Raw genomic sequence first — 18,740 nt, 5'->3', positions numbered from 1 at the left:
TAAAAAGATTAATGACTGTGGTTTAACTTTTTTTCGGACTACTTTGTCACTGGCAGTGATAAAAGTCAGTCCTGAGGCTGCTGGAGGATTACCTGAGTCCTCTCCGGGGAAAAAAAAAAAAAAAAGCAACTGCAGGAAATGAAACGTTCAGGAATATTTCTCCTAAATTCACGGCTACTTTTTAAAACAGTATTTAAAAAAATAAAAACTAGCATATGGTTAGTTGATGACATATACGTCAACAGAGCTGAACCGCGGCTTGAGTTTTGGGCCCGTGTTTGTCTGTTGTCCGTGACGTTTCTAATTGTAATATCTCGCCACGCCCACACAGGAAGTAGATATCAAAACACAAGGAGGCTGAAGGGGAGTTGCTGGGACCTTCGTTATCAACTCGCACTGGTCCCAAACAACAGCAACCCTGGACTTTCAGGTGAACAGAAACGTCTACAGATATTTTTTTCCTTCTGCAGGGACTCAGTGACAACATTAAATGTCGTCTGCTCCTGTGAGGCTGTGATCATTTATTAATGGGAATAATCAGGAACATTGCAGCAAGTTTGGTCCTACTTCGGCAGAGTTCAGTTAAAAACAATCATAAGGTAGGCACAGCTCCGTTAAACTGAAGACAGAGGTCTCCAGCATGACCGCGTATTTTAAAGCTTGTTTTGTTGCTTCAGGTCATAATGTCCAGGCGACTTCACGCACGCAGGACAGACGGGGTGGATAAGAATGTCTGGTGAGTAAATACACTGAAATGTCCGTGTTTTTTGGGGGGATGATTACTCAACCAAAGGTAAAGTATCATATGTGTAATATTTTAACTATAACAGCAAAGTAATATTTCACAACAGAGTCTGCAGTTGCTGAGCACGTTTAAAGTTGCATTCAGGTACCTGCTCATTGGGCGATTTATGGTTAAAAGAAGAAGAAGAACAGAAACAGAAAGAGAAATGTTTTTGTCAGCATATTTCACTGAACTGAATTAAGCTGACCTGCTTTCTGCCTTCTCCTAAACAAATTGTTTAACTGAAAAAAGAAGAAAAATAAAAATAAAACTCTACCAGTTTGTTGCTTATGACCTGCCTCCTACCTCCACCAATCGGGTGTATCACCTACATCTGATTGGTTGAGAGCAAGGTCGCACAGTTTGGAGCTGAGCCACTTTCTTTTTTTTTCTTTTTTTTTAAGTGTCACAAACTAATAAAAATGTGCTTCATAGTGGAATCCATATATGTCATTATAGACAGCAGAAAAAGTCAGGTGTTTTATTTAATTAAGGTTTTGCATATTTTTAATTATTGAAATATTGCCACATTTAGCCCACCAGAGCTGTTCACCCAGCCCCTAGAATATGACTGAATACAGGAATAGCCTAATAAGTAGTATCTCTCATTTAACATTTCTTGTAGTGTTTCATGTGCACGTTTTATGTCACCAAGCTATAAAACCATTTCTATGACCACCAAACACAGCTAAAACGACAAACAATTAAAGAGCGGGTAAACAAATTCAGTGAAAAGATGCAAACACAAATTGCAGATTCCCAGACTCCACAATGTACAAGTACATTGCATGTGTAGGCGATGATTATCTTGAAAGCTTCACAAATATGAAACCTAAAATAGTGTATCACAATCGCCCTTTAGTGGCTTGCTCCAGTTCAAGTAATGCAAGTATTAACAGTGACAAGGGATAAGGAATAACGTAAATTTAGAAATAGATAATTAGCATAATTAAATAATATATTACCTATGATACTATTTTTATTTTATTTTATGAGAGCTACTCACAGTGTCTCCTGAGAAAAATTCTGGCCCTTGGATAAATGTAGTTGTCCCCAGCCCTAGGCTTAATGGTTGAGCTAGTAAATTACAGTTTGCTCAGATGGGCCCCGAGTGATCAGATGTGTGACTTCATGAAGGACTGCACTGCATTTTTAACCCTTGGACTCCGTCTCAAATACTGAGACACTTCCACATTTTGATTGCGTCTTGTTTACAAAGGTCAGCATTGAACACTTTCATAGTTTAGTGTTTAACTTTTACCCAAGTCTGTCATCGTGGGTCAAGTGCAAATGTGTCTGTCACAAGCCAAGCAGATTTCTGCAGAATATAATGGCAACTATCACAAAAAGAATGTGCATTAAATACTTATGTATGATACACGTTTTAATAGGACTTATTAAAAAAAATGTCAGATCCCTGTCATTTTTAAGGAGTCATTTTTTGATTCACAAGTCTAGAAAACTAATTAAACTTGGTCCTTCAAATATTTTAGGGTAAAGATGCTACCACTCTAAAATATAGATTCTCAGAAGTGTAACTCAAGCTAAAATAGAATGATGGATGCTTGAAATCAACAATCTTCTTAACTGAGATGAATTGAAATGGAACAAACCCTCTGATTGTTTCATTCTTACTGACACATCTCGTAACATCATTGCTTTGTCTCACTCACCTCACGCCCACAGGGTTGAGTTCACACAGCTCGCAGCAGATTACAAAGCAGTGAACCTCGGCCAGGGATTTCCCGACTTCTCCCCTCCGCAGTTTATCCAGGAGGCCTTCTGCAAGGCCATCAACGGAGGACCTCAAATGCACCAGTACACCCGAGCTTTTGTAAGCACAAAGGCATCCCAAAGGGGGACCCAATTTCAGTCATTTTTCTGAGGGATTAAAAGGACAGATGAAATTGAAATAGTTGCAGAGCAAATAATGAATGGCTTTTTTATTATATTCTTTCCTCAGGGTCACCCCCCTCTTGTTAAAAGTTTGGCTAAATTCTTTAGTAGGATTGTTGTACAGGACATCGACCCTCTCGAAGATGTCCTGGTGACCGTTGGTGCTTATCAGGCCCTCTTCTGCGCTTTCCAGGGTCTGATTGATGAAGGGGATGAGGTACAGAAATCAACAAAGTGATAAGTAGTGCTGTCAAAAAACAAGAAACTAGTGATCAACGTTCAAGTGAAAATATAAAGAACTGAGAGTTGGGTTTTTTCTCTCTCTTAAAAAAGTAATTTACGTTTCAGGTCATCATTATCGAACCGTTCTTTGACTGCTACCAGCCCATGGTGGTGATGGCTGGAGGAAAGGCAGTTTATGTTCCTCTGAGACCAGTGAGTGGTTCATGTTTCTAAAAAATAGAATAGAAACTGATAATTTCACATTTTCTTTTCAATTTAGGATCCTCAATGTATGGATCCTGTACATATTTCTTCTCTTTTGTGTTTTCCCATTTGCAACAGAGAGAGGGCAGTGCTATCCTATCAAGTGGAGACTGGGTTCTTTCTGCTGACGAGCTGGCCAGTAAAATTACTCCTCGCACTAAAGCCATTGTTATCAACACTCCCAACAACCCATTAGGCAAGGTAAGATTAATTATGCCCTCACGAGGCCGTTACCGTGCACATAAGTCTGATTTGGGTTGTGGAATTTTCAACTAATGGGATTTTATTTTCTTGCCATTTTCTATGTTTTCATTTAATATATCGACTTTACTCTCGGATACAAACATGCATCCGTGTGTGTTACAGGTTTACAAGATAGAAGAGCTCCAAATGATTGCCGATCTGTGTATTAAGCACAATCTGCTGTGCTTCAGTGACGAGGTGTATGAATGGCTCACGTATGATGGAGCCAAGCACATAAAGATAGGTGGGATAGCAGATTACACACAAACTAGCTAGCGACAGTGCCGACGTGTCATCTAATGTTTGTTTTTCCTATTCTTTGGCAGCCAGCCTTCCTGGCATGTGGGAAAGAACTGTAACTGTCGGCAGTGCCGGAAAGACATTTAGTGCTACTGGCTGGAAGGTAACACACAGTCTGTAGGGTCATTGTCTTTGCAACACGTTGTTAGTGTGATCTGATTTGTTTTTTTACTCATATTTTTCAGGTTGGCTGGGCCATCGGCTCTGGAAATATCATCAAATACATGAAAACCATCCATCAGAACTCTGTTTATCACTGCGCAACAGCCGCTCAAGTAAATGCATACTTTCTAAATTAATATTAGTAATACTTTAGTAGGGCTGTGAAATTATAGCTATTTGAGCAGATCAATTTTGTTTTGTTTCTTTCTTCTTGTGCTTTATCTAATCAGAATTGCTTGATCAGGTTAAATTTTAAAACTCTCTTCATCCTTCTTCCTTACCACCAGGAGGCAGTCGCTCATGGATTTGAACGGGAATATGAGCTGTTTGGGACTCCTGAGAGCTACTTCCAGCAGCTTCCCACGATGCTGCACCACAAAAGAAAGAAGCTGGCCTCGTGTCTGGAGAGCGTGGGGCTGCAGCCTATCATGCCAGAGGGAGGCTACTTCATGGTCACAGACATCTCCTCAGTCAGTGAGTGATGAACAGTCATCTTTGTTTTATACATCTTTCATCATCTGAAATCAGTATTTACCTTTTTGTCTTTTTTCCTCAAACAGAGGTGGACCTGAATGACCTGAGCACAAAGGATGAATTGTATGACTTCAGATTTGTTAAATGGCTCATTAAAGAAAAGGTAAAAATGTAAGGTTTTATTGACGTTTGTTTGGAGTAAATGTGGGGATATAAAATGATTGATCTGGGCACATGTTGTAAGGTCATCCTTAAGATGATCAAGGGTGGAGGGTGGATAGAGAAGATGGAGCGAAGATCGAGGTAAAAAAAAAAAAATCCTGAAAGGTGAAAAACAGTACTGAAGATTCAAACTCTCAAATGTAAACCTACACCACATTAATGAGACATAACCAATCAAGTCCTTCTGCTTAGACCAGCGATTAAAGTGCGTGGTACATATCTGAAGGGTGGGTAACAGAGACATAAAGAGTTGCATACTTTTTGATGAATGCTCCCTGAGCTTGGCGAATTCTAGAAAACTGTTGGGGATAGATGCCCCCATGTAAGGAAACTGATGATGAACAGGACAAACTTTCAGCATCGATTGGAGACAATTGATGCTAAGTGGTCAAAATCTGATCCATTGCCACAGATTTTGAGTTTTCTTTGTTGTTTTTTCCTGCCTTTTCTATCTGCAGGGTTTAGCAACAATCCCCGTCTCTGCGTTCTACAGTCCAGAGCACAGCAAGGAGTTTGACAAGTACATCCGATTCTGTTTTGTTAAGGTAAACCTGACCTTTCTTACTGAAGTGGTACATCTCAAGAAACAACTTCCTGTTTGTCAGTCTTTCTGTCTCTGCTTTCTCCTCACAGGAGGACTCCACGCTGGATGCTGCAGAGGCCATCTTGAGAAAGTGGAGTCAGAAAGAGTAAACTTACCACTGATGTGAGGCTTTATCCGTCCACCCAGATTCTTCCAGTCTGCTTAAACTCAGGTGTTGACCTGATCCAGTTAAAGGTGCACGGACAGAGCATCCACTTGCACTTGAGCAATCACTGAGGAAGTATTTTTCAGTAAATATTTTTAAGTTAACAATATACCTCTACATCACAGCTCCAGGGATATTTGCCCTTACTTTGAAGTAATGAAATCACTGAATAAAAGCATCCATTAAACTGGTAAAATAAGTGCTCTGTGCTCAGTAACCTCATCAACACTTATGTTGCACTCCTGCCAGATAAAGGAATTTGTTTAGAGAGAATTTTTATTTTGTAGTCATTTCTAGATGGATGTGAGTATTGCTGAACCAGGCTTAATGTATTAGTCACAAATAATCAGCCTAATTTAATCATCAGTGATGAGAAGAGTCAATATATTCCTGATCACTTTATGATTGCTAATATTAATTGTTCTCACATGAGCCATTGGCTGAGGAAGACTGGGAACATGAGCCACCCATTCACTCTGTAACAGCCACTCTCCCACCACAAGTGGGCACCAAAGCTGGTACTTCCACTTGCTTCATTTGGCAGTGCTTTATACTGGATGAATAAAACCATCCATTTTCTGTCTCTGGCTGGAATTAAACCAACAACTGTTGGTAAGGATTTATACAATGAAATACATTCACTAATAGAAGGTCTCATTTTTTGCATTAAGAATTGAGGCGTATGAGTGTTGCACTAAAAATGGGAATTCTGTTTTCTGCGAGTAGATTTTTCTATTGATTGGATGTAACTGCCATCATTTTAAAGGCTGTTATTCATTTTACATCAAAGGACTTTGGTGTGAAAATCTGACATTAGCACAAGAAACAAGAAGTGCTAGATAAGGGTAGAAAGAGTTGTATGTGTGCTTTCAGATGATGATGATGATAATACCACTACTATTACTACTACTACTAATAATAATGATGTCAGGAGGGGTAGCACATAGAGCAGTATTAATTCAAAATAATAATGGTGGCATACTGTGACACGGCTATTAATTTGTCAGTTCATTAAAAATGTATTTCAAAGATATCAGTGTCTCACTTCTTGTTTTGTGGTTAAGGGTGCCTCCTGAATGTAAAGCCATAAAACCAGTTATCTACCCATTTTTGAACTTTATATTAATATCAGCATAAAGCACTTACAATTTTATAATATACATGTTTTTGCACTGTAAAGTGTTTGTCATCTTCAATAAGGTTTGTATGCACTGTGTTACCTTTGGTATTTATGCTGATTTTGTGCCTAAAGACACATTCTTAAATTGTTTCTTCAAAGACACGGCATCATGCTGGACTTTGCACATGCCACAGTAATTTGGGCTGAACCTTGCCGTTACAGAAATAAGTGTTTTTAATACCGTGGCTTCTATTTATTACAAGCAAGTTTACACACATGTATAAATGAAGAAAATAGCATCTGAGCTATGGTTGTTTCCAACAAACAGTGACAAACCAGATGACTTGGCATCAAAATCAATACGGATCTCCTCTGGGATTATCGGTATGTTGTATCTGTTTCGGAACGCTCTGTACCTGCAAAATTAACTAACATTGTTGAACAGCTGACTTATAAAGGGGGAAAAGTACTTGTTTATGGAAAGTGGAGAGGTTAATTGGGAATTTCTGAATAATGTAGCTCCAAATGAAGATATGAGATTTCTGAGATGCTTTTTGATCCAGTTTATATTTAATAGCAGTTTTAATAACAGCTTATTTAAATAGCTAGAATCAGTCAAATTTAAGACACCATTAGTTGCTAAGAATTACAAATTTATGGATGTAAATTTTTACTTTTTTACCCCCACGGGAAATGATCTAATATTTTATCATTTTAAATGTTTTATATATTTTTTAAATATATATTATTTGTACAGAGAGTGGTGTTTTATAATAATTTATATAAGGTCAAAATTAAGGCGGTTGTAGGCAGTGACTGTAGCATGAGAAGCACAACTGGATCGTCACGTGGTTAACTTCCCGGAAGTGCTTTGCGGGCAACGCAGAACATGACCTGGAAGTAAAGACTGTTCACGTGTTGGTACATCGACGCTTGAATATGTCTTCTAGCTTTGCAGTGAAGCGACCCAATCTTGGGTCTTCTCAGGTATTGTTACTGTTTGACACTTAAAACAAACAAAACCACTGATGCGTGTCTTTATTTACACCCCTTTTCTGTCCTTTGTTCGTGTTTGCAGCCAGTCGAGAAGGTGGACTGGAAGAAAAGGAAAGCGGAAAGTGAGTAAACAGCTAACTAGCTGCATGTAGCTAACAGGTTTTTAGCCACATATTTTTCTTACATAGTCGAAAAGAAACTCATCTGCCGTGACATTGTTTCACAATGCCGTGACCCGGATTCGAACCGGGGTTGCTGCATTTTTTTAGCTGCATCCCTGCCAATACTATACGGCTGTTTTGGACATTAAAACAGAAAAAGAAAGAAAGAAAAAACTTTATTTTTGTGAGAATTAATGTGCATATCCATTTTAAGGTTTGTCATGTATTGACAACATGCTTAATGCAGATTTCTTTATTGATAAAAAAAAAAAGCACATAACAATGTAAGTCTGCTCAGCAGTCGAAAACCGGAAGAGGGAGTTTATTAAAACACAATATAAAATGTAGCATGTTCGTCTTAACTATTAATCAAAATACTTTGTTTTACAATATACAATTATAGTGGAAACATATATTCTGTATTTATATATACATTATGGACAAAACTGTTGGGCCATTTATTCAGCACCATTGCCAAAAGTGTAAATAACCAACCCGTTTTTGCAAACATTTGTGAAAGAACAGGATGTTTTAAAGACTTCCTAGATCTCTTCCCTCCTAGAGGGTCAGCTGTGAGTGGTGTTATTGCAAAGTGGGAGCATTTAGGAACCACAGCAACTCACTTTTAAAGCTACAGAGTGGGGTCACCAGGTGCTGAGGTGCATACTGTGTAAAACAACACCACTGACCAAGTAACTGTAAAGTTTCAAACCATTAACATCAGCGTAAGCACTGTGCTGGGAGCTTCCATGACCAAGTAGGTCATGTAAATGTAACCTATAGGTGGCCCAGTACTTCTGTCCAGATAATTAAGATTTAGGTATTCACAGTGATTATTTAGAAATGAGCTCTTTTTTTTTTTGTAAATGTCAATGATTCTTCCTGAATACCAGTAAAGGAGGCTAAGAAGCAAAGGAAAGAGGCCAAGCTGATCAATCGACTAGAAAAACAGAAACAGCAAGAGGCTGCTGAGAAAGCAGAAACTGAACTGAGCCAGAGCAAAAAAGGTAACAACATTATACTGTTGATTTTTCCTATGTAATAGGTGATGAGTGCTATAATTACTAATCTGTTTTTCTCTCAGGTCGGGCTTACACGGTGAGTCTGGCTCTGCCGGGGTCTATCCTGGATAATGCTCAGTCTCCTGAACTTCGCACGTACCTGGCCGGACAGATCGCCCGCGCCTGCGTTGTTTTCTCTGTTGATGAGATCGTAGTGTTTGATGAACGAGGGGAAGATGTCAAGTACGTTTTCATAGAGTGCCCACTTGCAGATTAAATATGCCTTGACCCACATGACAGCTAATGGAAAGGAGTTTGCTTTTTGTTTGTGTTTCACAGGAGTGTGGAGGGCGAGTTTAGCGGTGTTGGGAAGAGGGGACACGGTTGCATTCAACTTGCCAGAATACTTCAGTATCTAGAATGTCCACAGTAAGTTTGGAGAAAATCAGATCACCATTATTGATTTGATCAGTACATTTTATCTCTTTTGATAGTCCAGCTTTTCTTCTCCATCAGATATCTGCGCAAGGCCTTCTTCCCAAAGCATCAAGATTTACAGTACGCAGGTAACTTAGTAACAAATGGAAGAAAAACAACAACCTGATAAACAGCTGTTCTTGTGATGAGTCTGAAATTAAATACGGTGTGAAATATTTCATGATTTTCATGATCATCAATCAGGAATCTTTTTCTCCCTCTCTCTCTGGTAGGTTTGCTTAACCCTCTAGACAGTCCTCACCACATGAGGATAGACGAGGAATCTGACTACAGGGAAGGCGTCGTGGTCGACAGGCCTACCAAACACAATAAAGGGTCGTTTGTCGACTGTGGAATGAGAAAGGTGAGCTATTCTGCACTGGGAGCACAGCTGTTGTTAGTGTACTCTTTATTTATTGGTAATTATCTAAGAATATAAACTGAACGATGTTCACTTTCCTGGTCCCACAGGAAGTTCAGATTGATAAGCAGCTGCAGCCTGGACTACGAGTCACAGTACGGCTCAGCAAGACACAAAATCCAGGTACTTTTCTTCACCAGAATCTCAAGGTTCTTTTTTATTTTTTTTTAGCACATCAGTTAAGTTTGGGTCCATCTATCTGTGAAACTGTCTGCAGAAGGCAAAGCATATAAAGGTGTTGTCGTGGCTCCTCACGTGCCCAGGACTGAAGGTGGTTATTATTGGGGCTACAGTGTTCGTCTGGCATCTTGTCTCAGTAGGTTTCCCATTTAACTCTCAACATTGTGCTTTGCATTCATTTGCAGTCTGTGTCAACGACTACTGCCAACCACTGCTTTATCCACACTCTTGTCTATTTCCCGTTCCTGCAGGTGCAGTTTTTACTGAAAGCCCCTTTAAAGGAGGATATGATTTGACTATTGGTACATCAGAAAGAGGCAGCAATGCGGACCAGGCATCACTGACGCCATTCAAGTAAGTTGCTTGAAGCGGCCTTTAACCGTTAGTGTGCAAACTTAACATTCAGAATATGTTAAATTTGGTAAGCATTAGGGCGGTAGAACAAGTGTCTCTGAATACATCCTCTCGGAGGTTGTTTTATTTATTTATTTTTTAACTGTGCAGACATCTCTTGGTCGTTTTTGGAGGTCTTCAGGGATTGGAGGCCAGTTTAGATGCCGACCAAAAGCTGGATGTAACTGACCCCAGTGTTTTATTTGACCTTTACCTCAACACTTGCCCCGGTCAGGGCAGCAGGACCATTCGTACCGAGGTGAGACCAGTTATTCAAAATTTGTTTGAAAAGCATTTTTCAAATTATAAACCATAATAAACACTTTTGCAGCTTGACTGTGTTTTTATTTGTTTCCTTCTTCCTGTCACCAGGAGGCCATCTTAATTTCCATGGCGGCCCTGCGGCCGAAGATCACAGCTGCCGTTTCCAGCAGTAGTGCTTCATTAGAGAGTTGAGGATACAATAACACAAAAATGTTTTAATGTCCAGATCTGGAGCATTTAGCATTGCCTTCTGTAAGAATATTTCACCCAATTTTTGCATTGAATGCAGTCAGCAATAGATCTGCTAATGTTGTCTGATGTTTATTATCCCCGTTGCTTCAAGAAATTGCACATATTGAACCATAAATACTATTCAGATGCATGAACTGGTGTGTTTTGTGTCAGCAGTACAAATCTATTTCATGAAAAACAGTGCAGAGACCATCATGGACAAACAAATGGGAACAAACTGTTTATTAACAGATTTTGAACTTTCAACTGTATTTTCATAGATTTTAAAGGGTTTCCTAATGATATAGACCTCCAACATTGCAATTCACACTACTCCTAAATAATTAAGTAACAGACAACCAATAGTTATTAAACCATAGTGAAAAACCTCTCTATATAGAATTTTGTATTTATTTACAGTGGGTCCACTGGGGGAGATTTTTTTTAGGCAGTGAACTAGCAGGCCCATTTCTGTAATTTACCACATTTATGTGCTGACAGATTTGTGGTTTTTACTACAGAAAAATTTGTTTTTATTGTGTAGTAAAGAAAATGACATTTTCTTTTTAAACTTGCACAAATTTCAATATTAAATGGGATTAAATGTGTCTTTAAAACATGTTGTTTAAACATCTTTCGCTGGTTCGACATACTTGATATCAAAGCAGGCTATATACACCCAACAATGTAAACTGAGCGTGATGTTCCTGTAGTAAAATATTTCTACTTACAAGTTTATTATAACAGTTTTAAAAATGGGACCTGAATGAAACTGAAAGTTGACTTTATCTGGTCCAGGCCAAAGATCGAAAAACGTATCCATACCACGACTGCGATGCATACTGTGGATGAATTGAACTAAAGCTGCATGTAGCGTGACATTGAGTTAAAAAGGTTTAAATGCCACACAATTAGTGGGTCCACTGGGGGTGGACACAATTCCGGGGGCAGGGTTAGTTCAGTAGGTAGAGTGGTCACCCCATGATTGAAAGTTGGAGGTTCGAATCCACTGAACGGCTATCCTGAGGTACTCCTGAGCAAGGTACAAATGACTATAACGGACCTCCATCGCCTCCAAAAGAACAGTGTTATGGATAGGCGTAGCTTTGGGTCACGTGGTGTCTGTAATAGTGATTGCTATATCACCTGTTCACGGCCCGAGGGAAATTTTGTGAATGAGTGGGTGATGGGGGAAGTCGACTTTTGCTGACCGCTCAAGCTTGGAATGTTTTTGATCACTGTTTTTCTACGGATTTTAAGGATTTGATAACAAATAAAGGAGTTTTAACTTGGAACTTTGACTAACGTTTTAAACAGCGGGCGCGTCAACATTATTCCCCTATTCAGCTGCTCGGCGACTCAAAGGCTTGAAAGTCGCCAACATTTGTCAGCAAAAAGTGCGACGGCAATGGACCGTCCCGCAATCAGCGCTGAATAAACGCCGATGCGAGCCCACACACCGCCGCCACTACACCCGTAAAAGCGGCTAGACCGACAGATAAGGAGAAGACGACGGTGGTATGTAAACTGTGTTTTTGTGCTGCGTATTGTTTGTTTGAACGCAGTTTGGATTCTGACCATACGAAGATGTTTTTGTGACACGCCCACCGCTACGTTTGCTGTTGGATTTGGTGTGTGTGAGTTGTGGCTCTGCAGGCGTTCAACTGAGTTTGAAGGAATTGCTGTTGCCTTTGTTTTGGATTTTGGCATGCTGCTTATGTTGAATGCTTAAAATGAGTGGATCACAGGCTGCATCTGTTGTTGGAAAAACTGAAAAGGATAAAAGAATAACTTCCCTCACTGAGAAAGCTCTTGCAAACAAAATTGAAACCATCCAAACAGATCGGAAAAGGCATGTAAACAAAATGAAAAGTGTTATTATGTCTCTTAAAGAGCTAATGAAAGATGATAAAAATCATTCACAAGTCAAAAAACAGTTTGATGAGTTAACACACCTGTTTAATACGGTGGCTGGGAAGTGCAAAGCGCAACAAATTAAAAAACGGCAACAAATTAAAAAACCGCAACAAATTAAAAAACCGCAACAAATTAAAAAACCGCAACAAGTTAAAAATTCGCAACAAATTAAAAATTCGCAACAAATTAAAAATTCGCAACAAATTAAAAATCCGCAACAAATTAAAAATTCACAACAAATTAAAAAACCACAACAAATTAAAAAACCACAACAAATTAAAAAACCCACAACAAATTAAAAAACCGCAACAAATTAAAAATCCACAAATTAAAAATCCACAACAAATTAAAAAACCACAACAAATTAAAAAACCGCAACAAATTAAAAATCCTTGACGGAAAGGGATTGTCTGAAATACCGGAAGTGGAGAGTGATGTCACGAGAGGGGGCGTGGCCAGAATTTTTGGTTGAGGCGCCATGTTTCTGGGCCGAACAAAGCGCTAGCGAAAGAGGAGCGAAAGTACACGGATAACACCAGTTATGGTTCGTACTTGCTGTGCGGTCGGTTGTAAAGTTAGATCGCACGACCGGCAAGGGAATAAGGTTGAAAATGGTTTATCTTTTCATTCTTTCCCCACCTGGAAGCAACATGAGGCAGCTCATGTATGGGATGTTACCAAAAGAAGGCGTCTAGTCTGGATAGCAGCTGTGAGACCAGCTGATATCCAGTTCGATTCCATCTCCAAATATCTGTTGGTGTGCTCCAGACATTTTCATTCCGGTAAGTTATAGATATGTTCATATCACTCTTTATCGGTCTTTTAAGTCTGACATCACTAGCCGTGTCTTGGCTCAAACTCCCAAGAGCACCTGCAGGTCCATAAATCACACGATCACTGTGGCATCACTGAGTGTTGAAAAACTATCTAAAGTCTTTCATCTGTAATAAAATGATCAGCGTTCTGCTCTACCATGTGTAACAATTGAGTTTATCATCCAGGCATCCATGAAGATGAAATTAGCAGGAAGTTAGCTCGCTAGATTCCATCTAAATACAATATAGCATGTCCTAACTGAGGGATTTTGGAAACAAAGTCAAACGTACAGCTCTGCTATCACTTCCAACATAAATGAAGACAGAAAACTAAACAGCAGTGACGTTTGTAGGGTACTGAAGTTTGGCTAGCTGGTGTAAAACGATGTGCTACGTGACCGTTAGCTATGTTAGCATAATATAAACACTAACTTTTTCCACTTAATAAAAGTTATCGTGAGGATTCTCGGTGGTCAGGAACAACGGCGCTTCGTGTCCATCCCGTGTAGATGTTAGTGAAACTGTTGGGAAGACAACATGAACATTTTACTTATACTGTATAATCTGCAGATTCTGACAGAAATCTGCATATCCTTTGAAGCACCGCTCCTCTCTAAAATGGCAATAAGGATAATTATTAGGCCATATGTAAATAACAAAATAATTTAAAGCAAAGTCTGAAACAAATCTTTATATTTAAGGGGCATCAGTCAAACAATACTGTTTGGTCTGGGTCTAAACAGAGCGTGTTGTGTGTGACATCTGCTTTTGCATATGTGGGCCACTTTGAGGGTTCACAAAGGAGCGTGTTTGCTGTCACATTTTATTTGTAGTGTGAACAAGCAGACAAAAAAATCGGAATTGAGCATTAAGACCTGTAGTGTGAACGTAGCCATAGTGAGTAGAGTGCATTGATGTGACATTGTTCTGAAGGATTTAGTTATTCTCAGTGGTTAAAGAAATTGCAATTATTTATTCATATTTATTAGAAATAATCCTAATTACATATCTTGCTTCCGTGTTTGTGTCCTGTGTCACAAAAATACATTTTTTACTATAATACATTGATTAATGACCTGCAGAATCTCCTTATCATATTACGTGTCCATAATTGTCACCTAAAGTCAAACTTTATGCTTTCTCCATAAAGTGATTACATACTTTAGTTTCATTTTCTGAAGTCAGGTTTCTGAAAGAGAACAGGCAGATTTGGAATATAACATGCAGCGTTCTATAGATGGATACATAAAAAAATGGAAAATTACATGTATGTGCTAACTTTCTAAACACTTTGTTACATTTATGATAAATGGATTTGAAAGTAGATAAAACACATTTATGTTGGCCTTGGCTCATTAGTCTTTGTCTTTAAATTAACTTGTAACTTGTATGTTTCAGGTACTGCACTCTCAAAGACTGAATGAACCAGCATTGCAGCCATGGGTCATTGTGAGCATCACAGGGAAGGTTGAAGCCGCCCACTGCACCTGTATGGCCGGAGTCGTGGAGACCTGCAGCCATGTCGCTGTTCTTCTTTTTAAAGTAGAAGCAACAATGCGGATCTGTGGCACAAGGGCTGTTACAGATGAACCTGCATACTGGGTTTTGCTGGGTAATATGACCAAGATACAGCCAGAGGTTGGCCATAAGATAGACTTCTCCTCTTCAGCTGCCCAAAAACTGCTCTGGATCAAAACATAAACAGACCATCCGTATTGAAAGGTAAAAGGAGCCGTCCTCAAAACAGAAAAATCCCACCTGCTACTGTGAAGGAGTTGTCACTGCTATTGGATACTTTGCTGGAGCACAGTAAAGCTGTGGGTTGTGGGAATGACCCATAATGTTTTATATAAGGGTCTAGATTTATGCCTGAAGTGCACTGCCATGTAAATAATTTGCATTTACTGAATATGTACTGACTGAGTACCACTGTTCAAAAGTTCAATAAAGAAACAAACTAATTTTTGCCTCTTTTTTATTATAGAATATCACATCAGTTACAATGTAGAATCCATGTCATTTATAGTTTATAAAAGACAAAATGTTTACACAAAATCATGACAGCATTTACACGATATCACCCACTACTAACACTACTTAATTTACTATCAATTACTTCAATTTATCTTCTGAAAAATTACCGCTATTTATACAGCACAAGACTTAAGAATATTTAACAGGAGCAAGTTTCATTTTCCCCTGGTTTTACTACCACACTGTTCATCAAAACGGCAGCAAACCTTCACCATCTTATCCAGAAGGGTCACCTCTTCACCCTCACATGGAAGAAGTATTGGCATGGTGGTATGTTTGAAGCAGGTCCCTTGTGTAGCGCTGGAACCCAGTCACGATGTTTCATCCATTTCATTGGCTGGTCTGCTGCAATAATGCCAAATAATTAGCAAGTCTATAAATAGCACGTAGTTCTGCAAAATCACTCATTAGGATGTTTTTTTTTTCTAATTTGCTATGACCTCAGAGTGCATCGAAAAGAAAACTAATAGGCTATCTGGTCTTTAAGTGGTGGCGTGACAAATCCTGCTTCCAGGCCTAAAGTAGTCTGCGTTTAATATGGATTTTGTGTTGTTAACATGTTTAATGTTTTGTATTGTCTTCTATTTAATCTCAAAAAACTCCTAAAAACAGTCAGTGATCACTGTTGGCTTCCCACTGCTTCTATCACCACTAATCATTTGAAAGCTCAGTTTTTAAAACCTTACGATGTAGCTACAGCCCAGCCCATGCAGCAGTATATGAATGACTAATCCTATTCATCCTTGTGGATGGATTATCTCAGTTGTTCTCCTGGCTGGAGTTTGGTCCGTTTACAGCATCCTGCGATGCGATTACATTTGTTTCTGACCACCGAGAATCCTCACGATAACTTTTATTAAGTGGAAAAAGTTAGTGTTTATATTATGCTAACATAGCTGTGCCGCTAACGGTCACGTAGCACATCGTTTTACACCAGCTAGCCAAACTTCAGTACCCTACAAACGTCACTGCTGTTTAGTTTTCTGTCTTCATTTATGTTGGAAGTGATAGCAGAGCTGTACGTTTGACTTTGTTTCCAAAATCCCTCAGTTAGGACATGCTATATTGTATTTAGATGGAATCTAGCGAGCTAACTTCCTGCTAATTTCATCTTCATGGATGCCTGGATGATAAACTCAATTGTTACACATGGTAGAGCAGAACGCTGATCATTTTATTACAGATGAAAGACTTTAGATAGTTTTTCAACACTCAGTGATGCCACAGTGATCGTGTGATTTATGGACCTGCAGGTGCTCTTGGGAGTTTGAGCCAAGACACGGCTAGTGATGTCAGACTTAAAAGACCGATAAAGAGTGATATGAACATATCTATAACTTACCGGAATGAAAATGTCTGGAGCACACCAACAGATATTTGGAGATGGAATCGAACTGGATATCAGCTGGTCTCACAGCTGCTATCCAGACTAGACACCTTCTTTTGGTAACATCCCATACATGAGCTGCCTCATGTTGCTTCCAGGTGGGGAAAGAATGAAAAGATAAACCATTTTCAACCTTATTCCCTTGCCGGTCGTGCGATCTAACTTTACAACCGACCGCACAGCAAGTACGAACCATAACTGGTGTTATCTCATGCACATATCTTTCTTTCTACATAGCACTTTAATTCTTATTGTCTGCACTGAAGCACCGCAGCAATTTCCTAATGTTGTAAACCTCAACATCTGGCAATAAACCCATTCTGATTCTGATTCTGATTCTGATCCGTGTACTTTCGCTCCTCTTTCGCTAGCGCTTTGTTCGGCCCAGAAACATGGCGCCTCAACCAAAAATTCTGGCCACGCCCCCTCTCGTGACATCACTCTCCACTTCCGGTATTTCAGACAATCCCTTTCCGTCAAGGATTTTTAATTTGTTGCGGTTTTTTAATTTGTTGTGGATTTTTAATTTGTTGCGGTTTTTTAATTTGTTGCGGTTTTTTAATTTGTTGTGGATTTTTAATTTGTTGTGGATTTTTAATTTGTTGTGGTTTTTTAATTTGTTGTGGATTTTTAATTTGTTGCGGTTTTTTAATTTGTTGCGGTTTTTTAATTTGTTGTGAATTTTTTATTTGTTGCCGTTTTTTAATTTGTTGCCGTTTTTTAATTTGTTGTGGATTTTTAATTTGTTGCCGTTTTTTAATTTGTTGCGCTTTGCACTTCCCAGCCACCGTAGTTTAAGGATGCCAGTGCATTGCATGAATCTTTACTTTCTCTAATCTCATTTGATGAGAAAGATAAACAAAATACATGGTTCTCAAGCATCTCTAAATACAATAAAGGGTTTATGGAGGATGTTAACATATGGCTTTCTGAAACTGATAAACATTCAGGGAGGCCATCATCTGACAAGGCACAGTCACAGGAAACTTCCCTGGGAGGAGAAGTGGAGGTTCGAGAGCACACTGGAAAAGAACCACAATTATCTCTTAATCCTCAGAATGATGTTAATGATGACGTGTTGCCATCCGACAGTGTGTCAAATCAAGGCAGTAGGTCAAGCTCAAGAGTATCATCTACTTCATCTGCATGTCTCAGGGCAGAAGCTGAAATGGCCGCCTTGCTCGCACGTCAACATATGCTGAAAGAAAAACACTCTCTTGAAGAACAAGAGGAACAATTGAGGAGAAAGAAAGAACAACTTCAGCTTGAAGCAGATATAGCTGCAACTGTTGCAAAGGTGAACGTGCTGAGAACTGGATCCGCTATGCGGAGCGTCGCTTCACGGAAATCTAATGGAATGGAATCATATTTTAAAACAAAGGGAAACAGCCTTGAAATTCTTAATGCGGATGCAGAAACTTTTGTTCCTCAGACGCTTACAAAAGGAAATGCAATCACTGGGAATGCAGAGCTTCAAGTAAAAACAGTGCAACAGAATATCAAAAGGGAAAGGCCTGCACCAGCTTTTATGGGGCCTTCTGATGCTTTTGGATCAATTCCACCTTTGCCTAAGCTACAAGCTGCTCTTCCAGTAGCCAATGAAAATCTGTTGTCCATTATGGAAAAACAAAATGAATTAACTTGTATGTTGGTCCATCAGCAAAGTCTTTCTTCACTGCCCAAAAGGGAGATTCAAACCTTTGATGGTGACCCTTTACATTTTCAGGCCTTTATGCGCTCGTTTGAACAGGTCATAGAAGCAAAGACTGGCGATGCTGGTGACTGCCTGCATTATCTTGCACAGTACACCAAGGGGCAGCCCAATGAACTTGTTAAAAGCTGCCAACATATGTCTGGAAGTGCTGGATATGTAAAGGCAAAGACTCTGCTGTATGAGCACTTTGGGAATGGACATGTGATTGCATCTGCCTATTTGAACAAAGTTCACTCATGGCCACTGATTAGATCGGAAGATGGAAAAGCTCTTCAGGCATATTGTTTGTTCTTACGTGGATGCTGCAATGCAA

At 39.3% G+C, this 18,740-nt stretch overlaps 2 protein-coding genes across 2 annotated transcripts; both read left to right on the top strand.

Moving 5' to 3' along the window:
* The first annotated feature begins 330 nt into the window (after positions 1-330).
* On the top strand, positions 331-6,340 carry kyat1 (kynurenine aminotransferase 1). Its single transcript, XM_085414247.1, has 13 exons — positions 331-599; positions 678-736; positions 2,471-2,618; positions 2,748-2,897; positions 3,029-3,115; positions 3,245-3,367; positions 3,533-3,653; positions 3,736-3,812; positions 3,895-3,984; positions 4,159-4,345; positions 4,432-4,508; positions 5,026-5,112; positions 5,201-6,340. Exons 1-13 carry the CDS (start codon positions 528-530, stop codon positions 5,258-5,260), a joined length of 1,338 nt encoding a protein of 445 aa, XP_085270373.1. The 5' UTR covers positions 331-527; the 3' UTR covers positions 5,261-6,340.
* A 971-nt stretch (positions 6,341-7,311) lies between these two features.
* spout1 (SPOUT domain containing methyltransferase 1) lies at positions 7,312-11,872 on the top strand. Its single transcript, XM_085414246.1, has 12 exons — positions 7,312-7,423; positions 7,515-7,554; positions 8,487-8,600; positions 8,678-8,837; positions 8,934-9,023; positions 9,111-9,160; positions 9,305-9,435; positions 9,543-9,615; positions 9,710-9,808; positions 9,924-10,026; positions 10,177-10,324; positions 10,438-11,872. The coding sequence occupies exons 1-12, from the start codon at positions 7,376-7,378 to the stop codon at positions 10,519-10,521; spliced, it is 1,140 nt and encodes a 379-aa protein (XP_085270372.1). The 5' UTR covers positions 7,312-7,375; the 3' UTR covers positions 10,522-11,872.
* Positions 11,873-18,740: the final 6,868 nt, after the last annotated feature.

This window comes from Rhamphochromis longiceps, linkage group LG7 (assembly GCF_057381845.1).
Source record: "Rhamphochromis longiceps isolate RC_006_pf linkage group LG7, R_longiceps_female_GT1.1, whole genome shotgun sequence".
NCBI lineage: Eukaryota > Metazoa > Chordata > Actinopteri > Cichliformes > Cichlidae > Rhamphochromis > Rhamphochromis longiceps.
Note: the sequence above shows the minus strand (reverse complement) of the source record. Positions and strands in the feature narration are given on the sequence as shown.